Source organism: Clavelina lepadiformis, chromosome 5, assembly GCF_947623445.1.
Source record: "Clavelina lepadiformis chromosome 5, kaClaLepa1.1, whole genome shotgun sequence".
NCBI classification, from domain to species: Eukaryota; Metazoa; Chordata; class Ascidiacea; order Aplousobranchia; family Clavelinidae; genus Clavelina; species Clavelina lepadiformis.
This window is the reverse complement of record NC_135244.1, coordinates 9,163,240-9,189,577: the sequence shown is the minus strand read 5'-3', so window position 1 is coordinate 9,189,577 and position 26,338 is coordinate 9,163,240. Positions and strand designations below refer to the sequence as shown.

General features: G+C 37.7%; 1 protein-coding gene across 1 annotated transcript in view; it reads right to left on the bottom strand.

The window, feature by feature from the left end:
* The window catches only part of LOC143459460 (uncharacterized), a 54,176-nt gene that overhangs the window by 5,985 nt on the left and 21,853 nt on the right, over positions 1-26,338 (bottom strand). The window contains exons 36-95 of the mRNA XM_076956633.1: positions 25,701-26,137; positions 25,277-25,566; positions 24,866-25,056; positions 24,531-24,642; positions 24,251-24,397; positions 24,015-24,133; positions 23,742-23,838; positions 23,386-23,593; positions 22,981-23,169; positions 22,762-22,858; positions 22,569-22,669; positions 22,353-22,439; positions 21,761-21,922; positions 21,474-21,641; positions 21,232-21,338; positions 20,797-21,057; positions 20,399-20,608; positions 20,131-20,267; positions 17,064-19,921; positions 16,656-16,952; positions 15,508-16,413; positions 14,976-15,205; positions 14,739-14,869; positions 14,400-14,654; positions 13,888-14,277; positions 13,556-13,725; positions 12,593-13,381; positions 12,242-12,364; positions 11,852-12,119; positions 11,511-11,746; positions 11,164-11,434; positions 10,979-11,064; positions 10,667-10,874; positions 9,175-10,573; positions 8,983-9,104; positions 8,463-8,889; positions 8,077-8,311; positions 7,809-7,958; positions 7,605-7,728; positions 7,278-7,444; positions 7,057-7,195; positions 6,822-6,929; positions 6,025-6,732; positions 5,840-5,949; positions 5,365-5,477; positions 5,214-5,297; positions 4,981-5,129; positions 4,718-4,854; positions 4,256-4,573; positions 3,883-4,035; positions 3,577-3,803; positions 3,234-3,503; positions 2,880-3,120; positions 2,438-2,583; positions 1,729-1,879; positions 1,384-1,608; positions 1,015-1,125; positions 686-798; positions 390-528; positions 102-240 (exon numbers count right to left, since the gene is read on the bottom strand). Coding sequence (XP_076812748.1) covers positions 102-240; positions 390-528; positions 686-798; positions 1,015-1,125; positions 1,384-1,608; positions 1,729-1,879; positions 2,438-2,583; positions 2,880-3,120; positions 3,234-3,503; positions 3,577-3,803; positions 3,883-4,035; positions 4,256-4,573; positions 4,718-4,854; positions 4,981-5,129; positions 5,214-5,297; positions 5,365-5,477; positions 5,840-5,949; positions 6,025-6,732; positions 6,822-6,929; positions 7,057-7,195; positions 7,278-7,444; positions 7,605-7,728; positions 7,809-7,958; positions 8,077-8,311; positions 8,463-8,889; positions 8,983-9,104; positions 9,175-10,573; positions 10,667-10,874; positions 10,979-11,064; positions 11,164-11,434; positions 11,511-11,746; positions 11,852-12,119; positions 12,242-12,364; positions 12,593-13,381; positions 13,556-13,725; positions 13,888-14,277; positions 14,400-14,654; positions 14,739-14,869; positions 14,976-15,205; positions 15,508-16,413; positions 16,656-16,952; positions 17,064-19,921; positions 20,131-20,267; positions 20,399-20,608; positions 20,797-21,057; positions 21,232-21,338; positions 21,474-21,641; positions 21,761-21,922; positions 22,353-22,439; positions 22,569-22,669; positions 22,762-22,858; positions 22,981-23,169; positions 23,386-23,593; positions 23,742-23,838; positions 24,015-24,133; positions 24,251-24,397; positions 24,531-24,642; positions 24,866-25,056; positions 25,277-25,566; positions 25,701-26,137 — 16,743 coding nt within the window. The remainder of the gene's footprint in view (positions 1-101; positions 241-389; positions 529-685; positions 799-1,014; positions 1,126-1,383; positions 1,609-1,728; positions 1,880-2,437; positions 2,584-2,879; positions 3,121-3,233; positions 3,504-3,576; positions 3,804-3,882; positions 4,036-4,255; positions 4,574-4,717; positions 4,855-4,980; positions 5,130-5,213; positions 5,298-5,364; positions 5,478-5,839; positions 5,950-6,024; positions 6,733-6,821; positions 6,930-7,056; positions 7,196-7,277; positions 7,445-7,604; positions 7,729-7,808; positions 7,959-8,076; positions 8,312-8,462; positions 8,890-8,982; positions 9,105-9,174; positions 10,574-10,666; positions 10,875-10,978; positions 11,065-11,163; positions 11,435-11,510; positions 11,747-11,851; positions 12,120-12,241; positions 12,365-12,592; positions 13,382-13,555; positions 13,726-13,887; positions 14,278-14,399; positions 14,655-14,738; positions 14,870-14,975; positions 15,206-15,507; positions 16,414-16,655; positions 16,953-17,063; positions 19,922-20,130; positions 20,268-20,398; positions 20,609-20,796; positions 21,058-21,231; positions 21,339-21,473; positions 21,642-21,760; positions 21,923-22,352; positions 22,440-22,568; positions 22,670-22,761; positions 22,859-22,980; positions 23,170-23,385; positions 23,594-23,741; positions 23,839-24,014; positions 24,134-24,250; positions 24,398-24,530; positions 24,643-24,865; positions 25,057-25,276; positions 25,567-25,700; positions 26,138-26,338) is intronic.

The following is a 26,338-nucleotide window of genomic DNA, read 5'->3' as shown; positions in this document are numbered from 1 at the left end:
AGTTGTACATTTCGTGATGTTATTATTTTTTTTAAATATCAATAATGGGTAGTCACTATATCACTGCATTATTTTATTAAAAAATAAGTAAAGAAACAGACCTTCTTTTAAAAAACGACGACTTCAGGGAATATCCATGTTTGCAACCGCAAGTTGGTCCGACGGGTTCGCCCATAGAACAAAGCGCGTTTTCAAATCCGCAATGCGTTTCGGTAGTGTGTTCGTCGCAGAGATTTTCCGCTGGTTGTAATATGTATCATAAAATAGTTCAATTCAGTATAGATACAAATCAGTATTCTTTGGCGTAAACGTAAATATGTTCACCCATTTACCGACGAAGTTTACCTAACAAATAATTCAGAATACAGTGCATCATAATTCAAGCTTACGTATACACGTTCTTCGATCGTCATCAAGTACGAAGCCCCTATTGCAAGAACACAGATAATGGCCAATCTCGTTATGGCAATTTTGTGTGCACAGATGACCAACTTCACATTCATCAACGTCAGTGCAGTTTTCTCCCACCTAACAAAATTATGTGGAAAGTGTCATCACATATACCGGATGGTAGTTACGGAGTTGTACGATCAAATGCAAGGCAGTACTGTAGGGCAAAGTTCAGTATATCAATTTCCACCCTCTTGGACTTAGAAAGATTTCAAACCGTAAAAAGAGAACTTACGAGAACGAATCCGCTTGTACACTCGCAAGAGAAGCTTCCAACAGTATTTTCACATATCACCTGGCAGTCTCCGTTGTTTTTGAGACATTCATCGTCATCAACGCAAATGGAATCTGTGAACAAATATGACATGAAGCAAAGTTTTATTACATGTCGAAAAATAAATTTGTCTCAAAGTAATACATTTTATGGCCTGAAAGGACATGTAGATTGCAAGCAGTTTCCCCAAAGGATACCAAAGCGACTAATTTACCTTTCCTACATCGGCATGTATACGTATAAAGCTGTCAGGTTAAAATAAAAATATAAGCATGAGCTTAAATACGCACTTTGCTCGACGAATCCGGCTTGGCACAAACAATAAAATCCTCCTGGCGTATTAACACATTCGGAATAAGGTTGCGCGCATACAGATGTAATTTCTTCACATTCATTGACATCTTGTTAAAATGATTTAAGTATTATTTCAAAAGCAAGTTCTCAAATACAAACTAAGTTTCATGACTAAAAATTCTTTTGCAAAGAAGAAACATCCGCTTTTGTCCGATATAAAAACTTGGTGACTTTAACAAGCCTAAAGTTAATTTAAGATTATTAACAGAATTTAAGCAAAAAGTTCCAATACAGCATTCTGTTATTACAGGGAGTATTTTGGAAACAAGCTAAGACCACCACTAACTTATATGACAAACATATACCATTGCATGTAAATCCATCGCCATCTAAAATCCAACCATCATAACACGAACAAGTGGGGACACCATCCCGCAGGAAACAGCTATGGTCGCAGTGTGTCTGATTTTCCTGAACAAGGTTATCACACGATATTGAGTAACAGTCTACTCCATCACCGGTCATTCCATCGGGACATATTCCACAGGAATAACCGGTAGAATCATCAGGATTGCTCACGCATTGCACATCTGTAGATTCAAAATTATTCGATGTCTGCTCTGTGCTATTTGTTCAACTCAAGCTTACGTGCAACAACGTGCAAAAGTAACAAGTTTAGCGATAGTTCACAAACTAAACCGATAACTTACCGGCGAAACAAACATGATAGTCACAGGGATCCAACATATATTGACATAATGTACCGTAACTCCAAGCCGAACAACTACACTTTGCATTTCGTAACCAATTTCCATCTTTCAACAGGGCGTTAGTAGATGTCGGATCGCCCATAGCATAACTCTGTGATAGACAAGCAGGATTGTTGCAACAATTAAGCTCTGCATCAAAATTTTTCTATAGGCAAGCTAAATACACAAGGTTTTCCAAGGAACACTTTTCCTGTCTGATTAACATCTTATCCCCTGGAAGTTTCTATGTGACTATTACAACGTACATAGGCCTAATATCATATCTCATGTACAGTCTCTAGGTCGAACGCCGTCGCATATGCACATATAATGATTAAAAGTTTGAAAGACACCTGCTTTGTAATGTTAGAGCCACGTACTGTATACAGCCTCCGTTATGAGACAATAATATTAAACATTCATAACTTCGGGGCAAAAAAGGCGATTAAATCTTAACAGAATTTTCTGTCTAAAAAGTTGTTTTTATACTAAAAATAAACGTCCATGGGATACAGGATAAATTCAGTGTCCACTGTCCCATGCCGAAATATCCCATAGGACAAACGCCAAGGGAATAACATTCCGAAGACCAACCCTGTATATGCATCAACTGATGCTATTAACATTGCTTTTCTATACAAAATTTTTAGAAAACATTTTTGTCCCTTACGTCTTGATAAAGGCACTGCGTTTCGTTCAAACACAAACATAACACCAACGACTGAATATAAGTCCCAACAACCGTTACCGTTGAAGGTAACAGAATGCTAGAGTTTGCATTTCCAGCATCAAGAGTGTCGCCGACAGTATCATTGCCTGCAAGTAATAGGACTTATTCTCATGTTGCATTTACATTTTAATCAAAACGAATACCAAATAGTAGTATAGATTATAGAAGATTGTTAGAAACGTTTAATCCAGCTTTGAGATATAGTTTGATCTCTTATTGTTAGAAATTACCAAAACGTTACGCAATACCAAAGTAAAATGATTTTAAACAGATAATTTTAATTTTAAAAATTACTTCTAATCAAACTTCTTTTATTTGCCTAGTCAGTTTTGTATGCCATGCGAAACAAACATAGCAACAACAAAACAAGCATCACACACACCTTCAGCAGCATCTATAAGAATCTCCAAAACTATCGGTGTTTGCAGCATTTCCGGTAGAAGTGAAATATCGGGTAATGGTTGATCATCTCCTGATTCAAGCAAACTTTTTTCACTGATTGTTTCGCCGCTCAAATCAAGGAAAAAGTCGTAAACAGAAGAACCTTTTGAGACTGATTTCGGTAAAAGTGTGCCAGCTGAATTTTCCGCAACACGCAAGTAAGGTCGCTTGAAGTTATTAGTCTAAACAAAATCAATTACCTATAAACATTATAGGTATTCAATAAGCAAATATTTTTATAAACGTATAGCATCTTCTTGAGACATAGCTAACTCTCATGTAAACATTTTCTTACCTGGACCGTACATTCCATTTGGACGACAGTTCCCAAACGAATGTACAAGCTGTCTTGACAGTATGCATTTGTCTGCAAAACACCATCCATATTCACGGATGGTGCATATTGAAGTTTGAGCAAAGTATTTACAACAGCTGTGGAAAAGTTGTTGCTTCCACTTCCATCATAAGATTTCTCGCAAACCGCTTGAAAAAAGTTGTCCGAGGTGATGTTATCACAGACGTTTTCAGACCCATAAAAAGAGTCTTCTTTTCGCTCCATAGATACCTTGGAAATAAGGTAGAGTAAGAAAAGTATACATAACTCACAATTCACAAAACATTGTTAACAGGTTACCAACCGTGCTCACAAACTGGTAGATATCCATCAACAAAGAAATGTTGCTCTCTTTTATTCCCATATTATGAGCAACAACATGCAACATCCAGGATCTTGCCAACTGATCTTCCAGTTGGCTAGTTTCTAAACGAACAAGTGGCTTGCCTGCATCTTCAGAATCTTCATAAGAAGGCAAACGGAGGCCAGTTGAGGTAATAAAGTCATTAGTGTCATCATCGTCATAATTTCCTGGTGATAAAATGATGGTATCATAGAATTGCGATGATAAAGGGTTCGATTGTAATTATAGGCCATGTAGCCCACTCACCAAGAAGCCCAGACGTTTTTCCTTTGAAGCTGTGGGGCAGTCGAAGTGAAAAGGCTAAGGAATTTTTTACATCTCTCACAGAAATTATGATCATTTCTTTCAAAGTGAAGTCTATTTCTGAGTACACAACTGTGCCGTGTACAACGTTACCGCCTGTTATATAAAAATGCTTTACACAACCGAAAAAGGCGTTGGGTTTTTACGAAACAAAAGTTAAAAATATTTTCTTAAGTATCAAACGTTTATGAAAACCAAAATTGAATTTAGCCTATTGCTTTAAGTTTGAACGAGGCTATGGGATAAGTTTAAAGTATGGTTACTTTAAGGTAAGGTTATACGATCAGCAAACTACGTAAAACACTTCAACCTTTACCCTGATACTCAAATCCAACGTTTCCAGATTGAAAGTTCTCATGCCCAGCCACAAGGCTAAGATAACCTTGCTCATCAAGCTGAACTTCAATCGGTGTTGTCATAAACTGATCTTTGAAAGCTAATCGAGTAAAAACTACCGAAACTAAATTTTCATCTAACAATCGATAATCGACTGTAGCTTGGATGATTAGCGGAACACTTTGCAGCAAAACGTAGTTTCCGGGAAGGTTCATGTGCAAGAGGGCGCCATCTAGTGTCATTAAAGTTGGATCACCACCGCCTAGAGCCAACGACGTTAAGGTGTGAATTTCAGAAGCTAAGGAGAAAAGAAGTTTTAAATTTCCGTTTTATAACAACACAAAATGCGTGATGAGCACTGTACAGAATTAGGACTAAAAAGATTAACGACTTGAGCGAAATTCCAAGTAGTTGATCTCAGAAACCCAGTTTCACAACTTACTGGCAATAGGACGTTTCTGGGTAAATAACAGACATGTTCTCACATCGCTTGACTCCTGACTACTTGGCAAAGCACAACAATCCAGCATTGGTAGCAAATCCTCATCCATGTATTGCATGCTATTTTTGTCGTTGTATCTTCAAACGCAAATGGAACAAAAATAATATAAAAAGGTTTTTCTTGTAAAGTTGTAAAAATCTGTAAAATTTCTTTCCTGTTACTGTAAATTAAGTAGTGTAGTACACTAAAATGCACTGTTTTACCGTCTGGCAAATCCTGAAAAATGCCATCGATTGCTATCAGACAGCAGGATGCCATTGAGATAACAGCAATCAACATTCCAACCGTTTGCGTCAGGTACAACTTGGGTGTAACATTTCAAGGTAAAATTTTGGACAATTTCTTTCCATTGCTAAAAAAGTAAATGAAATAGAATAATGCGATGCATAGTCAGAAGATCAATTACTGTAAGCCAACATAAACATTTCAATTATACCAGTAAAACCGATGCTTCTTCTGGTAACATGCGGGTTATAATTTTCATAAAGGCTTCGGTTTCAGACCAGTGTTGTGTAGATTTCTATACAGCGGAAACAACAAAAGCTTAATTTCGCGTCAGGTTCTTCACTGAGTGTATTACTACTTACCCATACAAGCGATTCGAGCAGAACAGCACTTTCTTTCGGAGGACACGTTTTAGAAATTTCAATGTTATTCGTCAGAACTTCCTCTGAGTTCCAACGCAAGCATGTAAAAGCTCCTAAAATGGAGATTTCACACATGTGGAAGACATATTTACAACGCGTGATGCATTAGCATATGCTCGAAGAGAGTACTGGGGTTAAAAACCTTACCCATTTGCTGATAAACTGCATGAGCTTATAAAATAACAGGCAATTTATGTATCATGGCACCACGCGATACCTTCCATGTACGTTTTTTTCTACTAACGCCAATACGATGGTATAATGAAGATGGGTGTGTTACATAATAATAAAACATACTGAAATAAAAGAAACATGTTCTAGCTACGTTCCAGGGCTTGGATAAGCTCCACGCTATTGCGAAATTGCCACAATGAGCTGTAAAACAGCTTTTGCGCACGGTAAATACCATATTTACCTGAAGCCGAAACATTAAAGAGCATAACAGGCAACTGAGTATCTTGAAGTTTGCTGATATTGAAGATTGGATGTACATTGTACAAAATCGCATCATCTAGCACGGCGTAACTGAAAAATGATAACATACAAATTCAAATAGAAAAAGGACAATGTTATTTCGATACAGATTGGTCGGCAACTTACAACTTGTTGGTTCCGAGCTCATTGGCCTTCACGATATATCCATTAAATACACTTGGCCCAAGCGAAACATCTGATTCTGCTTTTGACACGACTGAATTTACTCGGAGGTCTCCATAATTAGTAATGGAGTACGTGCGGACAAAATCAGAAGCAATTGTTACCTGGAATGACAGCGATTCACCACTGCTACCGTCCTTCCATTTTGGTGTTATTCCTTTCCACGTAATTATCACCATAAGTAGAGTCTGAAATCGTTCTGTGCTGTGCCTTCTGATTATTTGGTCTGCTTGTGCCAGTGTAGCCCTATTGACATTGCCTCCAAAGCGGTCAAAAGATTCCAAGCATACGCTGGATCCAGTCAAGGATGATAAGCTTGATCGCATCCACAGCGGCAATAAAACGGTCTCAAACTCGTCTAGAAATCTGAACTGGAATATGTGGCTTGGATTTTGGAGCAATTGAGCAGTGGAATGAGGTAGATTTGTTTGTGACATCACTGCAACTCCGTTTTCGGCTGCGTACAAGTACCGTGCACTGGCGACCCCTAGGTTACTTTTGCGAACTGGAATAGGATATGGTAACCGTAGCTCCAGAAACTTGCTGCTCTTTGATCCAGTCGCAGACGTATCTCCGCGCCGACATATTGCGCCGTCGTTGTGAGGAAACCATAACGATTCCAATGCTGGTTGATCAGAACTGAGGTCTGGTCTAAATAAAGTAATTTTTATAATTATTTTTTCATGTTAGAATTCTCAAGAACGCATATTTATAAAGACAATGAATGTTTCTCAGCTTACTCGATGTTGACATGGGTGTCCTCCTTTCCTTGCAAAATTATTCTTTCACAGCGTTTCAGGTTTCCATTTCCGTAAAACGTGGGAATATAACCTTCTTTACACGTACAGCTGCAAAAAAGCGCAAAAGAGTCGTTTGTCTTGTCAAAGAGTTAAATACAAATCGTAGGCTACTTAAACGGTTCACTTTCAAGAACAATCGAAAACAATTTAATATAGTTTCCATATCATGAAGTACTTGTAGCTGTCCAATGATATACGGTGACATATTCCTCTTCCACGAAGTTGATCGCATCTGTCGCTAATATCGGAGCAAAAGTCAATGTGTGTATTAGGGCAAGCTTCCACTACGCACGGGATACTATCAGTTGATGGACCTAAAGACGATCGTTTGCAAAACTAAATTCTAAATAACGAAGAACTTAAATAAGCGGTGACTGAAATGAAAATAATCCCGACCCGAACAGTAAGAAGCGTCTTTCTCGACGGCTGCTAACATGCAACTTCTCATTCTTTGTCTTAAACCGGTGCCACAGACAGATGAGCACTGACTGAAGTTAGACCATGAGCTCCACGCCGGTAAATCGCCACCACAAGCTGTGGAAGATGTTTTGTTGCATATGCATCTGTGATACAGATTAAAACACGGTTTTTAACGTTTTAACTCAAAAGTGTAGAAAAATTTGTTCATTCCGATGTCAGAAAAAAAACTTCTTTCTACTAACTGTACCGATGAAATGAGTTGATTTTTATCATCTAGGATTCTAGGTCATAGTAATTTTGCACCTGATTCCTGGCGTAATCTCTTCGCAAACTTCATGTTTGCATGTTTCAGACGAACAATTAGTGGCGTCGTAGCACAATTTTCCATCACCGTTAAAACCAAGTTTGCAAGCGCAAGAATAAGAGCCTACAGGTACAAAAAATTTCATAGAATTAAACTTTACATTATACATTATCAAAAGAAGAAGAAAGCTTGAGTACAATCACCTGGCGTATTTGTGCATGTTGCATGTTCATGACATTGATTTGGGTCCATTCCGCATTCATCGATATCAATACAACTTCCAGTTTGATAAAGAAAACCTTGGTCACACTCCACTACGCATAAATGGCGAAGATCGTGTGGCACAAACAAATCTGCAACAAAAGGTATATGTACTTCAATTAGGGATGATTTATCAGAAAAAATTGTACAAATTGTATAACATGTGGTAAATCCAAGCTATTCCGTCTTGTAAGCTATCGTAAAACTTACTGTTCAAGAAAGGAAACTGGCACATAGATATGTTTGCGCAATTGCCATTTTGATCAATAACCTCATCTTTTGACTGGCAGACGCACTTATATCCAACAAACAAATCCTGACAATGAGCTGAAACGGAACAATGATGCAAATTTCTCGAACATTCATCCATGACCCTGGGTCCACAGTCATAGAAGAAAGATGTGGTGGCAAGGTTGTGTTGAAGATCGATTAGCTGGTTTCCATCCTAAATTACCGAATAATTATTCAGTAACAATTTTGAGAATACCCATTTACTTAACTACTCATATAACAACACAACAAAACTACAAATTAATTTGATTTACTCTATCGCACATTCGTGCACAAATCACTTTGTGAATTCCAATAGTTTTTACCTGTGCGGAAGTAGTGAGGTCACTATATACCAGCACATAAATCGTAGTTAATTTCCAGCAAAAGTTATACATCCCAGAATTGAGCGGTAACTCAAAACCGCTTTCTAAATCACTGAGGTCCATGCTTTGAGTTCTCTCATATAACGAAAACAAAAAACTTTGACTTTGCTCTTCGGTACGGGAAGGTTCAACAACCGAGCACCCAGGTATACTTTCCATTTTATCCAGGTAGTGAGGTAGTGTAATTTTTTCCGGATTAGAGTCAAAAGACACTGGTTCATGGCAAATATGAAAACTCATTTCAACGGCGGCTTCATCTACAATAGGACCGCTGTTATATACGGTGGCTTGCAATCGGTATGGTGCATAGACCGGAACCATGGCAACATCGCTTAAGCCGAGTAGGCTGAATTCATCTATGTGTAATCTGTGCACATATACAGCGGAAAGGTTATTTTGAAGTTTGGTGGTACAAAGAAGATTTTGTATTCCAAAAATTCACATAAATTTTCCATAATACCTTGTATCTTTGGGACAATTTTCGATCAAAATGTCGTTCAACTGATATACGTTGTTTAGCATATTAACTTCATTCAAAAGTAAATATTCGTTCTGATTCGAGTTCACAAGGTGAATTGATGTCTATAAAGGCAGTGTTTGGTGAATTTACTGCAAGCATTTTACAATGTAAAGGCAATATGCTTTTGCTTACCTGAAGAGTAACTCGTTGAAAACTGGAAAAACAAAGAAAAAATAAGTCCTGCTCGCTGAAGATAATGTCTTCTAGGACGTAAGAAGCAGAGTACATTATTTGATCGGACGAATAAAGCACACCATATGCAGTAACATCTTCAAAATGCACCTGCTTCTTGAATACTGCTTCTACTGGAGCAGAAGCATCACCACTCTCAATGCGCACCACTATTACTATATAGATGACTTCCTTTAGCTTGTACCCGTTACATATTACACTGCTTAAAGTTTTATTCAAGACTCCAGACACGGCCACTTCTTTTTCAAAAATCTCTTCATAATTTTCAACCTGGCACAATCGAGTCCTGGACCTCATATCTAATAAGCGCATCAAGAATTGCAAATTGATGGTCAAAGGTTGATCATATTGAATGTTCTGCTCATTGTAAGTAAATGGAGGCACAATGATTAAGCGGCTATCCGTATCGGAATTCGAAAAAACAATGTCCAATTCACCGCCGCAAACAACATCAGTGGTCAAGGAAAAGCGATTGTTGTAATCCACCAAATCAGTAAGCGAGGTATCGGCAAACCTTACAGCAATCGTCCAGGAGACATTACGAGCAACCAAGCCCATATTCACATCGAGATTTAGAATTCCGTGGTTGGACAGCACATCACACCAATAGGATAAGGCTTGATGCCTAAATGCAACTTCTACCAAAGCGGTGTTCTTTGAATCGGTACCCAAAATGTCATCTCTGCTGTTCACTTTCGAGGGTAGTATTGAAGACGGTTCATTTACCGGTACTATGTAAATAAACTTATCCTGGGTAAAGTCGATTACGTTAAGAATAAAAACCGCTTCCTCAGGAAATAACTCAACCAAGGAAAATTCCTCTGAGCAAATGTTAATTTCAGATTTTAGAGTAAAGTTGGTGGCAAAAGCCAAGCTTAAAGGACGAGGTTTTGGATCTTTTGGTTCCATGATTACAGGATCACTAATTTTCAGTGGAGATGTTACCGAATCATATGTGGGTAAAGTCCAGAAATGTACAACGGGATTAGCAAATGAAATTACGTCATTGGGACAGGCTAAAACTTTTGACACGGTCCTCATATTGTCACTTCGCACGATATCGTTGAAAGTATTCGCTTCATCAAGGACAGCTAGTATCGAAATTTTGCCACAAATATGCCGATCGATGTTTGCTAAATGACCCGGCACAGATAAGACTCCATTCAATTGTAGCTGTGATAAAAGAAGGTTATTTATTTTTTCAAAGTCTTGAGCCGAAGCAAACTGCTCAATTGAACTTTTGATGACGAGAAACTTCTTTTCCACATCTTGCATGGACTTGATGTAAAGAGTAAGAATAATATTCTTCATATCGATGTTGTTTCGCAAAGAAAAAGCACTGTAAAACAAAATCGATAATAACAAATCCGTTCACAAACTTTTCCACATATTCAAGCCTCCAGCAGAACGTTCTTTATTTTGCAAGATTCACCTTGCTTTGTTGAAGTTCATCATCAACGAAAAGGAATAATTTGTTTGCAAATCAAGCCAAGCTGAAGATATAACATTAAACGATGTAATGGAAAGTTCCAAGTCGTTTCCTAAATCTGCATCACATTTTATTAGATTGTTGACATGAGTGGCTAGTGGTATGTAATTGTTATTAAGCAGAAGCTCTTCTTCCATTACGGCAGGAGACCCTGTTAAAAAACAAATCACAAAATATCAGCACAGAATATATGATATAAAATGACCTGACAGCACAGTTTAGCTCTTAAGTTATAGGCTTACTTAGCTTTTTTACCTTGTATGAGGAATATTAGATACAAAGGTGCGAAGTTACAGATTGATTGAGAAGGTTTGATACTTGCTTTTACAGCTATCCTGATGCTAGAAAAAAAAACAGTTAGAAACTACAAGCGTAAAGTAAATCGAATTTTTTCCGGTTTCTTGATGAGTGTTCTAGGGATTTGGATATTTCTCATGTACCTGCGATCGGAAACGTGCTTTCCTGAAAACAAGCTCACATTGATCTTAGCTTCTTCGTCTTCCAAAAGACTTAATATTGGATCATTCGAAAGGAAAAAACGAAGGGAAGCAAGAAATTTGTTATTTACATAAAAATAATCTTTAACGTTTGAACTACTTTTTGCGCTTTTGATATTAAACGTCATTAAAATTTCTTGTTCGATATCAGGATAGAGATGCATGCTAGGGAAAACTGGTTGCAATTCAAACGAAGTCACAATCATAAAGTCGTCTGCAAAAAATAATATAGGCATTGCAGATTCATTTAAAGATGTATATATGATCTGCATTACTCAAGAAACGTTTACTTTTGCAATCAAGTGTTAGAGGATGTACTGCGAGGTTGTTCATAGGCTGAACATCAATCATAGACCCTTCGGATGCCTCAACTTCGGCAATTATGAATGCCCGACCACAATAAAGGCTGTTCCAGCCGAAATTCGACTGAAAGGGCAATGTACTGGTAATGATAAGTGAACCGTCACTTTCTTGCGTGTGGTGTTCAACTTCCGGTATCATTGCCACCACTTCGGCTGACGTCACTCTGCATTAAGCCATTGGTTAGTAGGACTTAATTGGTTACTGATCTAAAATATTTTAACATGGTGCGTCATGAAATTCAGTGAGCAGATTCTTCTCTATTGCTTACATAGGAATACGTGTAATTTCCTGCAACGACAGCCAATATCTAAGCCTGAAACTGCTCCCGAAAAGAGAAGTAATCGATTTTGCCATCAAATTTTCGTCATACGCTTGATACTTGATCAATACTGACAAATGATTCTCCTCATTCTCTACGATGTCACTCATTGAGCTAATCCAGCTAACGTCAAAATCGACTAAATGAACAGCATTTGAGCAGGAAAGCAGAGCTTTGTCAATAGGTTCTAGTCGAAAAACCTCCACTTTTGTTGACCCTAAGAAGTTGTATTAATAATATACAACTTCAGTAATAGCCTATCTAGAAGATGTTAGGTGCATTTTAGAACACTTAACAAATTAAAAAAAAAGTTTCAGATCAGAGGCCTATTTTCTATACCTTCTGCTTTGATAGTAGTTACAAAGCACGGCTCGTAGTTTTCTGCGCATACATCGTCTGGTACGTACAACTGTAGTTCACAAGTTTCGAACCATTGCATCACCTGGTTTGTCGAAACTCGATCTAGAAGTGTCGTATACATAGCTTATTTAAAGTAATATGTGGTTGACGTAATTAAAAAGATATAAGCGAAGGGCGCTGATGCAAAACTAAGTATAACTAAGCTACAACAAACAATGTGCATTGAATATACACCTAACTATTTTTCTATGTACAATGCTAAAAAGTAATAAGCATTGTCACAGCAGCCAGCGATTATATTATTTCAAATGCTAACAGGAAACTACTTACCAGTATGGTTTAATCTGCATGACACTGAACTTTCGTTGGATTGGACGATATTTTGCCCTGCTTCATTGCAGCGCTGAATGTACACTTCCATGTTGTAAATAAGTTTCTCCACTTCGTGTTCAAAATTTTGTCCAAATTGAAAATCAAATACGACTGTCATCTTCGTACCGGGAATATATCGTACAGGAGAAACCACCAATTGTTGAGCGTAAAGAGCTAAATTAGTAGCAGGACAAACAATAAAAACATTCTCAGTTAAGTGAGTCGATGATGTCATTTTGCCGTCAGCGTAGACAGATGTAATGGTGGACGACATTTTCCAAGGCCTTCCGCACAAAGCGCCATCAGTGGGGAAATTGGGCAGCAATTTTGGAAAGCAACTATCAAAGTAAACGTCATTGGATGGTCTACAGCGGGTTTGTCTTTGAAGCCAGAGTGCGTTGGATGTTTCTATTCTTGATAAGGTTTCAAATTTATTCGTTATCATGAGAAGATCAACAATGGTGTGCATCTCTGTCCCATTACTTATAACACATTCATTTTGTGGATGCAGGTGAATGGATAAGTATAACTCAGGGATAACAGCTGTATTTTCGTCCGCTGGTATTTGTATGAAGTCAGTTACCACGAGATGAAAACTCGTGGATGATTCACTGGGAATTATAGAACCTCCAGACATTTGGAAAGAATCTATCTGGTTGGAAAATCGACTGACTCCATCGTCGCATGTACCGGCGTCAATGGCTTCCGTGACGTAGTTGTTGCTTTCGTCAATTTCGTCGTATTTACCTGTTTGCGGTATATCATAGTTAAGCGAGATCATGAATATAACCTCCGTGAATTTGCAAAACTTTATATGCAATATATTATTAGTAAATTATAAACTATATAGAATTATACAATCATACTACATAATGTTGCAAATGTAATATGTACACAAATGTTTATAGTATATTTTCCTACCTTTTACATTTCCACCGTTTGAATACGGGCTATCAACTTCTAAAGTGATATAAAAATGGGAAACGTTTGAAGCCGCAAGAAGAGCACAAACTTTTGATTTAAGTTCCGCCGACCACACCATCGACCCGCTTACATCCATTTTTGTATTGTAAGGCAAAGAACCTCCAATACTAAAATATAAAGGAAATAGTAACTCACATATTGACGTACGTGAATAGAACATCCCATCTAACGTTAAGATTTATTTAAGTATGAACAATGTTAAGAATGAATCGTCTTGGTTGGGTTATATAAACATTTGCATTATAATAAAATAGCTGTACAGTTGATACCTCAAAGTTTGGAAATTTCGGTTTATCTCCTCGTAATTAACCTCAATATCATCACTGGAATACTTCTTATCAAGTGATAAGAACAATCTGTACTGAATTTTGTTGGGATTTTCGGTTGTAATTTCCCAAATAGATCTTTCGCCGTATTCATACATTGTTGAGATTCCGACGGATGCTGAAAAGGGAATTGCAGAAACGTGCAAGATATTGGTTTCAAGTTCCGTTCTTAAGGCTAAAGCCACAATATCTATTGCCGGAGCGACGCCTTTGCGCGATGGAGCCAAATAGCAAGGCAAATCTAATCTTGTCCAAGTCGTTCCGAACGACGTTGCCCGAGTCAAATCATTCACAGCATCACTGTTGCCACGTAGAACTTCTACTCCCAGAGATCTGCAGAAACGCGTTAAACATTGCAAGAGCAAACGATGCCACCAAAATATAAACTGATGTAGCCTACTCAAATGTGGAAAAGCAAAGGTATTATGCAGAAATATATTTCCGTGGTTTTATACCTGACATTGATACAAGGCATTGTTGACTCGTGCACCAATACAAATCCTTCAAGTACATATCGATTGACTAAGCTGGGTTCGCTAAAACCTTCCCTAAATTTATTTGGAGGTTCTGTTACATCCAGTCTTGGTACAATGGTTGGCCACGTGCTTTGACTTTCTTCACCTATGCTATCAGCCGTAGTCACTTCATTTGGTAGAGGTTGAACTCTCTGACCGTCCCCATTGAAAGAATTGCTCAGCCACAAGCGTAAACTATGAAAGTGAGGGCAAGATAATGTTATTCTTTAAGAACCTAACCTAACACAACCTAGCACAAAATCCTTTCCAATCGCTCACCTGAAATGTTCTTCAAAGATCTTTGCCTCCTTAAGATTCTTGCAGTCATAGGATTTAGAACAGGCAACGTAAATCTCAATACGTAACGGAAAACCAAATTCATACCAAACGTAAGGTTGCATGATAAAAGCCTGCAGCAAAAAAATGTTCAAAAGTTGACAATTGTGCAAAATATTTCAAACACTTATGGCAAGTGAAGTCTAGCAATATGCAAAAAGCAGTAAATAAAATACATACATGCAGTTCAACGACGTTAAAAAGCTCGACATTGTCGCAATTGAAGCCCGTTGGAGAATCGACAGAACGGGACGCAAAGACTTGATCTTCCCCATCCAAATCCAAAGTAGCTAGACTGAGAACAGAATTAAATGCGCAGATCGTTTCATTTGCTGATTCCGGGATAACTAATTCACCGCGCACAAGGTAATCGTAGAAGTGATATCCTCCTCGAGCTGATTTTGATGATTCTGCGCATATACAAAGGTTAACACAGAAGTATTTATCTGAAATGGGACTAACTGATTAAGTAAAACGAAAAGCTAGCAGTCCACTGCAGCTCAGAGAAAATAAACAAGAAAAGAAAAAAGATCCCTGGAAAAAAGCATTTGAGAAAAAAATTGACCAGTTCTTGTATAATATGGTCACGTATAATGAGTGGCCAGGTCATAATCCCCCCACAATTCCAACCACAAATAGCATGCTATATACAAGAACCCCAATATATACTGCATGCAGCTAACAGCGCAAACTCTTTTATTAAGCAACTTACCTGGTTGTACAACCACATTATTGGAATAGAGCTCAATACCTCCTGTGGAAGCTACGTTTTGTGAAGTACTGGCAGTTGCAAACGTTTCTATGTTAAGTCCATTTTCAACATCCACAGTCTTTTCCACGTACTGTGGAACAGCTACACGCAGCTTAATTTCAAACGTAATTATTGTTCTTCCAAAACTTTCCCATGTTCTTAAAAGCAGATTGTCTGAAGAAGAACCACCTATTGTAAAATCTTCTATTAATAACAACGTGCCTGTAATCGTACAATCCAACGCCATAGGAAAGCTTGCAACATTATTGGACAATGCAAGTTCCCCGTCGATTCCGGCCACACCTAACAGTAAAAATAAACGAGGCTCGCAATTCTTCCGTTTTTCGAATAAAGGTTTTAGCTGTTGCGGATCCGGAATCCTTATCTCGGCGGTTAAAAATACAACTATTGTCCTTTGCATTTGCACGATCGATGGTGTTGCTACTGCGACGAGGTCCAAGGAAATGTCTTTGGAGTCTAGTTTCCTATCAAGGGATACTGCAGCCATCCAGTTCAGATCTTTTTCCTTTATAAATTCTGTAATAGGATATTCGGTGTTTTGTTCGAACAAGTTAAACCACCCTTCAAAACGCACAATTTGTCGAGGAATGACGAGAGGAGGCAGTTGAGTTTCAACAAATGGCAGTTGAGGAGTAGGGTGAAACCTTGTATTTAACACAGGGCTCATAACGTAATCCAAAGCCTCCAAATCAATGATGTCAAAAACACAATCTATTTGAATAGTGACAGCCTTGAAATTTGTTTGAGCATTTTCCAGAGTCACGAAAGACTTCTGAAAGATGGAAGAACTTTGTGCAATTACAGCCATCCCCACGACAAGTGGGCCGCATGAAGTGGCAGGAAGCTCTGTCAAAACAACAAAATATGACATAATCAAGCTCAAAAGAGCAATCTGTTCTTAGTCTACGATCAAAATTACCACAATGTTTATAGTAAGAGTAAGATACAATGCGATTTTTAATCGTAAATAGTATACCAGTATATAGAATCATTTCTTTCTTTTTTTCAGTTTAAAAAATCAGGAAATACTAAAAACTATAAACAGAGATTTCCAGAAATAAATTATTTTAAGAAAATTGACAACTTACTTAAACCTATAGTGATATCGCTAAGCACAATAGTATCATGCTCATGCAAGGACGCTTGCAGTGACGCTTGTTGTGCTTTGGTCAGTTCTACTTCTTTCACTTCAATTAGATCTTCTTTCTGGCCTTCAAAACTATTCTGGCCAACTACGTAATAGATAATCCCAGCATGGTACAAGTTATTAGAAAGTGACGGTAAATCGTTTCCTCTATATTCTACTTCAAGAAAATATTGCTCGCGCAGGTCCAACGTCTTGAGGTTCGATTCGGTGAGATAAGGATAATAGTCTACCCCAAAGTCTGAAATAATATTTAGAAATTGGCTTATTTCAAAGATAAAGTTTTTAAAAGCTCAGAAAATTTCATGTTAATTTTGTAACTGATACGCCATTAAAATATAACATAACTAACCGTACGATGTTCTCTTAATAACTGGACCGCGAAGAAACTGAAAGTTTTTTACAACGAATGCGCTGTTGGAACCGAACAACGAATACGAGTCTCTCTTGATCTTTTGCGTAAAATGTATGGTTATCCAGCCAGCGAAAGTTCCTTGGTTGTAATCACAATGTACAAAAAGTGGAAATTCAGCTTTTTGCCGAGTATTTTCATTCTCGCTTAAGAAAGTTGCGTTGATATTCCCTCCCATTTGAAGATTATAATGGAAACCAGTTTTCCTTCCCAGCCTGCTATGACGAGGAATTAGGCGAGCTAGAATTTGTGGCTGAGTCACACCAACCCACATTCCGTCAGGTAAGAGAGTATCGTGGCAAATGGCATCCTCACATAAGCTCAATGAAAACTGCATGCTTGAGTTACAGGATTGAGGATATGTTATTAGTACACTGGCTTCCAAATTGAAATTTATGGAACAGTTGCTTGAAATCTTTGGAAGTGCTGTGTTTGGTTTGATCTGCCGAAAATTGGTTGCAGATGGTTTACCGGGTCGGCACAGAATAAATACAGTTTGGACTTCGGTAGGGCAATTTGCAAGTTTTTGAGTAAACTGCAACACACGTTCTTGTGAAGACTTTATGTCATACAGAATGGATAATAACAACCAGCCACAAACCGGCGCAGAAGTGATGGGGAAAAAACTTCGCAGTGTCCGCTTGGGAATAGACTCACCAAGTATTTCGCTTGCGTTATATCTGTAACTAATTGTACCAAATAGAAACTGAGAACAAGGTGGTTTAAGGCACTGACTGTCAGTGATGATCAGCGTCGCAGTCACTACGACGGAATGCTTGCCTACGAGGGTACGTTGATACAGATCTAATAAACTACGGCCAGGTTCAATCCTATCAATTTCTAACTCAGTAACGATTATATTTTGATATATACCATCTGCAATAAAAGTATCATCCGAGTACAGAATATGGGTGGAAAACTTCAATGGCACGTTTCGCACTTGAAGTAAACGGTTTAGTAGGATATTGGATGGTGTCTTACAAAGTTTAACCTCAGAACTAATTTCAATTTCTTGAGCATTGTTTGTAACAGTTGCTTCTTCTATCTCTTGATATGGGCTCGAAAAGCGAGCAGTTACTAACCACTTTGAAAGCTTAAAGCAAGCAATGTCAGATATTTCGGTTGTGGTAGAAAAAAATCGCACACGCAAGGTTACGGTTTGACCGGGAAACAACTTTTCGTCCTTGAAATGCGAAGATACCACGCCACAGTTTTCTGTAGCAGAACCCAATCTCAGTATTGTTGCGGATGTTTCTGTTTTTCCGTTTACCATAGACAGTATATTAACACTGTCCAAGCGTATGTCTCCAAAGTACAAATTTACAACAAAAAACTCTTCAAGAAAATCGACTTCAATGACGTAACTTCCGGTATACAGCGCAGCAAATTCAACTTCGACTGCCAGCAAATCATTTTCAAGGTACTCGAAATAGGCTGTGGAAGTCAAGATCTGAATAACATCCGCTTGGCCAGTAACAAGATATTCGCTTGTAAATACGTTATTACTCAAATCAGATTCATTGCTACCAAAAGGTTGTACCATTCTTGCAATGAGAGAATAAGCTCCGTGCGTTGGATAAGCATTCTGTTGATCATCTTTGTCTCCAAAGTATAAATGCCCACTTAAATACGTTGTGATGCTCACTTCTTCGCAGCTACTACTTTCAATTATTTCTGCAGGTTTCCTGGAATATTCCAGAAGGCGTTCTTTGGTTATGTCATATCTTCTAACTAAGAATTGAGTACTGTCCCAACTTTCAGAAACATGGTTTGCGAATGTGGTAAAGTCTAAATTAGTACTCATGTATCTACTGTGTTCTATTCCGTTGTTATAAGAGTAGGTACGTCGTACTATAACGCTAAAATTTATGCCTTTGCTTGTTAATTCATCGGATGTAAATAGATAGTTTCCCAAATTAAAGTTCTCAATGGAATAGTCAGTTCCAGTGCAAGAGCAATGTAGCTGGTCGGGATGAATTAAAACACTCTCCAAAGCAGTCGAATCGGTACAAGTTGCGTTTAAATCAGACATATCTTTGCCAATATAAACACCGAGCCATAGATACTCCAGAGAAGAACATAAGTTGGGTTCAAGGTGTGTTAGTGCCACTTGCACATTTGTGAGAACCAGTCGATCACCCGGTTCAACCAATGATTGGTCAGTTAAATCTAAAACAGTAAAATTTGACCATGGGACGACTGCAGTGCTGTTGGTAGTGTTCACAGAAGGAACTTCATGTTGTGACGCAAAAAGCCGGATGAAAACCTCGGAACGATGAATGGCAACTGACGGTCCGTTGTTTAGTAATGTCGCATTGATCAGCACTACTGAGTCTTTCAAGCCAAACAGTTTATCAGATTTAAGCGGTCTCCATTGAAAAGTCTTGTCTAATAAGCCAATGTCACCTTTGCAGATTTTAAAAATGCCCTTTCTATCAAGGTCATTGTTCACATTCTCTATCAAACAAACTGTTCCGCCTTCCACGTTGCTACAATGTTTAATATTTCCAGTGTTATTTTTCGCCAGTTGCCCATCATCTTCAAAGATTTCCACACAAAGACTGGTGTTGAGAAAGATCGGAGAAACACGAGGAAGTACACAAATATGAGTTAGGGATCGGCAGATGTGCGTTGCAAGACTGAAGGATGCGGACACGTCGTAGACCGTCAGTCCAGCGTTGTTCACGTAAGGTTTGCCATTTCTTTTATCTCGAAATGTCAGCGTAGTATTCAAAATTGAATACGTACACGAAATCTCGTCTGTGCTGAAAGTGATCGGCTCCAAGTAACAAGAATGTCTGTGTTAAATGTATAATACATAGCGTTGTGTGAAAATGATTACATATATACAGTGTAATGCCGGGAAAAGCCTTAGATAAATTACATAGTTAATGAGCAGTAATGGTAGTAAGGTGAAAAGGTTATCTTTCAAAGTACGATATCATAGAATTGATATAGTAGTAGTAAATAATAGATAGTATTAGCTAACCATGTTTTGTTAACCCACACTGGTAAATCCTCGTTTTTAGAAATCGCAACTGCAACAACATAGAAATCATCTTTGATATCGTCGAAATAAGGTAATTCAGAAAGCTCATTGACGGTGTTATTCAGGAGAAAACTGATCTCCAGCTGAGATGACGTCTGTCATGCCACACAATTTTAACTTACATCAGAATTGGCATTCAAAGTGATACTTGCGCGAGAACTGTTATTTCCATATAATTTGAAAAACCACTTCAAAACGAAAACTCTTTTTCAAAACTTCTTAATACCTTTGCAAAAACCTGTTGTGTTGTTGACAGGCCAACTTGGATAGCAAATTGATTGCGTAATTGGTCGGAACAGGATATTACGATCGGCCGCCACGAAAGATTATCTGACCAATCGCCATTGTCAACGTCCTTGCCAGCATTTCTTCCAGGTAGCAAGAGCGAACCAATGTAGAGCTCTTTGTCACAAAAATGCGTCATCGATGGGGTAAGCTGAAAAGAGTTAACAAAAAGAGATTATAAAATCTGGTTCGTTCGTCGACATCACGATTTGATGTTTTCAATAACAAACATTATTTTGTGTCGACAGTGGACAACACGACATTGTTCAAAACAAACAGATGAAACAATTGCTTTTTCTCGGATATACATCAATGGAACTCCTCTTGTTCTGACCATACCTGCAAATACAGGTTTCCGCTCAGATTAACCCTTTCTTTTACTGCTTTGCCGGGTGAACTTGAAATGTAATCTTTTCGCAAAATATAGTCGAGAGTTGGATCAAAGACACGAGAAATTTGGTATACTCCCTGGACGATTTCCTTGGGGGTAGAAATTTCAGCCGTTGGATCTAAAACAGGCACCAGTGTGGAGGCATTGTGGATTCTATCAGCAATCAACATCATCAAGTTTATGTTGTGGGCAAGGCTATTGAAGTAAATCTACAATTAAGAAATAGATGGTTACCCGTTATGTTACATTAATTACCCGTTAGCTGTACAGATTCCTGTTGTCCTGAAAGTTCCCTGGCCAGAGATGGGAACAATCAATGAAGATTAGCCCGTTATGCACATGCGGTTAAGCCTCGGTTCCTGTATAGTAATTACTTTTCTTACATTTGCAGTGTAAATGAAGTCGGCCAACAAGGTGTAACTCAACAGTGATTCCCTTTTGACAATATCGGACTGAAAATTCCATTCCACAATCCTCAAGTCAGATGTCACTAAATCAAACAAAAAAATTGATTGCTCTGTTATCTGTGGGACTTGAAAAATTACATCTTATTTTTAACAACGAAACTCATCAAACAATCCGAACAGTGCTAGACACAAATACCACAATGCCATATATTTTTCACCTCCGCAAAGCTGGCTATCAGTAAGTAGTATTTGTGCATGCAGAGAGGTTTCAACACCTTCCCTACAACCAGCGACATTTTCTATTGTGGACGTTATGTACGCATTGTAATGGCCACAAAACTCGATCATGTACTTTGGAATTACTTTAATAGTTTTTCGTAAATCACCTGCAAATATCAACAATACGACAACTTTATATTCAATAACCAATACATGGCAACGTTGTTCGACACAATTACGACTTATAGCTAGTACAGTACAGTACAGTACAGCTCAGCCGACTTACTCGTCATTGGCCCTTGACATAAAGGCTGAGACGAAGTATCACAAAACCTGGTAGCAAATCGTATGTCTGGGTTTTGGAGATATTGCAGAATCAAAGCGCAGTCGCGGGTATCAGATAAATAATTCTCTGGCTCCCCTGCCCACCACACTTCAAGAACATTTTCTGCTCAAATCAAAGCATCAAACTAATTTGTTGAAAATGTAAGAATAAAATTTTTTCCATTAGCAGTCAAAAACACAATAAAACCGATTTCCCTGCAACTGAACCTCAACACAAATGCACCCATGTACAATTTTCATAAACACTCAACTTTAACTTTGATAAGAAATCATAATTAATCAGCCATAATTATAGCAATAAATCATAATTAATTAGTTAGATTAAGAAACGTTTGCCTTGTTTAGCTATACTATTTCACCCTGAGTGGTGGTGGCATGGCATTTTTAAAAATTTAAACAACGCGATAATCAAACCTGAATCTTATAACATTGCTTGACTTTAAGCACTCGGATATGGGCTCTCATAAAAAGAGGTATCGCACTACAAATTTTGCCCATGGGTGATATTCGTTTGGTTTCAAATAAAAACTTGCCTTCTCTAATCCAATGAGGCCTAGGGATATATGCAGTGGTTCCATCGATCCATTTCCAGTCTCCTTCTCTTTCATAATCTTGCAAACCTTGTACAAAGATGCGTCGTGTCAACGAGCCATAGGCTTATTCACAAAAATGTCCAGGTCAAAAGAGTAAAGCCACTTAATGAATAGCAATGAACTTCTACTTAACTTATACCAATGAAATATCAATACCTATCCACAAATTGTCGCTGATTCCGTAACGTGAAAACGCGGTTCCGAGAAAGCTCTGTAGTTCAGGGTCTTTCAGCACGGCTAAGCGGTAATTTACATCACTGCATAATGAATCAAAAAATAGTAATTTTTTCTTCAATAAACAAAAACTATAAAAGCACTGCACTATTCCAAACAATAGATAGAAGCCAACCTGCACGCGTATGAAGCATCCCAAAATGTGGAGTGTGACTGTAGCATGTTGTAATAATATCCGCCATAATAACTATCGAACAGTGAATTTTCTAGCCCTGTTAACGCGTACATATTGAGTACTATTGGACAAACATTATAACATTAATGCGGTTGGCGTTTAATTCACAAAAACAGTTTTCAATGATAACACAAATTACAATGAAAAAAGAAAACTCACCTGAATGAAAGGAATGAAGTGAAAGTGACTGACGACTAATTTCAACTCCAGGCTCCAGAAGATCGTGAGTCATCCGAAAAACCATCTGACCAACTTCCTCATGTTCGCTGAGGTGAGTATTCAAGAGAATATCATCGTCACGTATGACGTCAAGGCTAACGTCAATATCAAAAACATTCGTGTCTGTTGCTGAGTAGTAGAAATATTAAAGGAATCAGTTTAAAAACTGCACAGCTTTCTTAAGCTAACAATGACCATAACATCACCATAGTCACTTTATGTTTTGTCTTGGTTATTAATACCGTATTTGTATTTTAACTTTAAGATTAAGTCAAATATTATAATGATATTATAGTAAGAAAAGCTAGATAAATTACAATAAAAACAGTAAAAAATAATTAATACTTTGTTCTGTAACAGAGAGCGTTTGATGCGAAAACCAAATTCCTAGGTTGTGGGGTGCGACTTTATTGCAAATTTTATCAATAAGGTCTGGAGGTATTTGTGATGTGAAGCGATTGTTTTCAGTGAGTTCTTCATTTGAAGATTGGTCAATAAGGATTCCCGTCACGTAGCCAAACTTTTGGTCGCACAACGTTTCAGAAAAATAAATCTGAAATGGAATCCAGATATACTTTTGCTCACGGTTTTTGAAAAAAAGTTCGTAAAACTGATGACGACACGGTATTGGGATCTTAAAAGTAATGTTCCACAAAGCTTATGACCTGAGAAAGGGGGTAAAAAAATCAACACAAACTTACCCTCAAAGGAACGTTGATGATCTTAGATGTAGAAGGCAAGTGTTTGCTTACTAGAATGCTCGCCTGTCTGGTTGAGTTCACAGTAAGAAGAAAATCACTGCAAAAAGCTCATACGAGTGAAAACAGTGATAACAAAATTCCATAACTATCCAACTGTTTTCAAGAACACAATAATGATCATAAACCAGTCTATGTGTAAATATTCGAAATGGCCTAGAAACCATTATTAAGTGATAAATGTAGAGAACGTAACAAGTGTAGTCAACAAAGAACCTGTAAGTTTTGGGAGGTATTTGCCAATCAATGGATGTGTCCAACATTTTTGTCTGATGCATGTAATACACAAAGTGTATACGTGGATCTTCAATCAAGGTACTTTGGACGTTAGTAACCTGCGCAAGTATAAGACGTAAGCTTTGTGTTATTATGCAGACTTCAGCACTGTTACAAAAATGTACCCTATTGGCCTGTTGATAGAATCGCGAGTAATTTTGCAGAATTTAATTTACCTTTAGTTCAAAATTCACTTGCAAAGCATTAGCTGAGCTAAGATCGAGAGTGGGTTGACTTGGGAATCCTCGACTGCATGGAAGAATTTCCAGAAATGAAGACAAAACCTGGACATTGTAGACGTCGCTATCGCAGTGAGTTAGAACCTATATATTGCAAATTCGGTTTGTTTTATGACAGCTCTAAAGTATGCAAATGTCCCATGAATACGCAAAGAAAGAAAATTGCTGTTTTTGTATGGTTCTTTGTAAAGGTGTATGTTTAATTTTTCGCAATTACCGGTATCGTTAAAACATTATTCAATTCGTTAAATTCTTCAATGACGTCAAAAGCATCGAGCTTATATTCAAGATGAACTAGTCCACAAAAATCGGAAGCCAGCAAAGCAACCCTGCAGAGGAAGATATATGTATTAATTATCTTGGTGATGGTGATTACTATATAGTTTATTCGTTCGAAATAAAATCATATACGAAATTTCCTCCAATGCTATATCGGTAAATCTGTTATTTCTTTATATATTTGAACTTTTTTCTTTATTCTGGCTGTATTACTTAATAAATCCATAAATCACTATTATTTAAAACAATCTTTTTCATTCAGTTATATAGTACCTCAGCGACAGATGAATGTCAGTGAAGTATTCGACGAAATCCTCAACCAATCCTTCCCTATTATAATCCTTGAGAAAAGTGATTTTCCGAGAATCTATTTCGATGGACACCATTTTCTCCTTGTTAACTAAGGAAGTTGTGAGATCAGCAAAATTCCTAAGTTGGTTAGACGACGATTCCCAAAATGCAACCTAAATGCAAATAATCTATATATAACTATACAAAATCCATGGTTTAAAAATACACGATACATGTATCACAACCTTAAATTATTACACACCTTCTTTTAATGTAAAAACAAACCGCATTGAAAAGTCTTTTTTCACTTCGCAAACATAATGACGTAACACAACACCATAGATAGGTCAGTGTAAAAAATATGCACATCACAAAACAGAACCATACTTGTACCTTCAAGGTAATATTCAATGGAAGTCCAGGTTCGAGATCTATATGTCGGGGTAGTTCGTGAACTTTGCTAAATGCGAGATCCCTAGGCTGGCATTGACAAGTGATTGGTAACAGGCCAAAATCGTTATCAGGCAGAGAGTCTTCGGGATATGAGAGGTTTTTCCACATAATGGAAGGCTCGACGGAAGCAAACAAAAAGTGCGAATCGCAACATTTCGTGATACTAATAGCTTCAAAATTGAATGATACGTCTAACCTCAAAATGTGAACACCTTGCTCATACTCTTCACCTGATGAAAAAAATGGTCGGATATTTGATTACAATAGTGGTAGTGCAAGGATAATATCCACCACGTTGTAGGCTACACGAACACAATTCTACAGTGTTTGGTAAATCTTAAATCGAATAAGAAAGTTAATATACCTTCAATCAAAGTAGCGCTGCTTTGCGTTTCAGACAACAGAAAATTGGCACCAGTCTTCCATAATCCGTCTTCAGATAAATATGCTTTAAAAGAAAGAACCGACAATATCTTGTCATACGACTCGCTTGCGTTTAAGAACACTGCCAATGTTAAACCAACGTGTACGTTATCCATTCGCTGTTGGGAGTAAAGCATCGGCTGGCTTTCAGGCATCAAAAAAATCTCCTGCACAGAAATCACATCCCCAAAACACTTCGGAAAGATAGACATAGACTTAACGTTATTGGTTGGATTGATATCCAAGTAAACATGTTCGTCATGATACACATCTTGTTGTCGAAAAGTGGCATTAGTTGAAAAAGACACAAAACGTCCACACATTTCACCCATGCTGAACCGTCTTTCTGGTAAGCTTATTGCAAACATGTGATTTTGCCTGGAAAAAATACATGTACAATTTGATTATACAGCATTAATAAATTAACTATTAACATTTATCACAAAAGTTTTACACGAATTTCTACACAACAAACCATATGTAGACCACTATAGCATGTCATGTCGACCATTTTCTGTTGAATAGTTTATTCTATACTGTAAATATAAAATACAACTAATACAAATAATTTTCACCCAC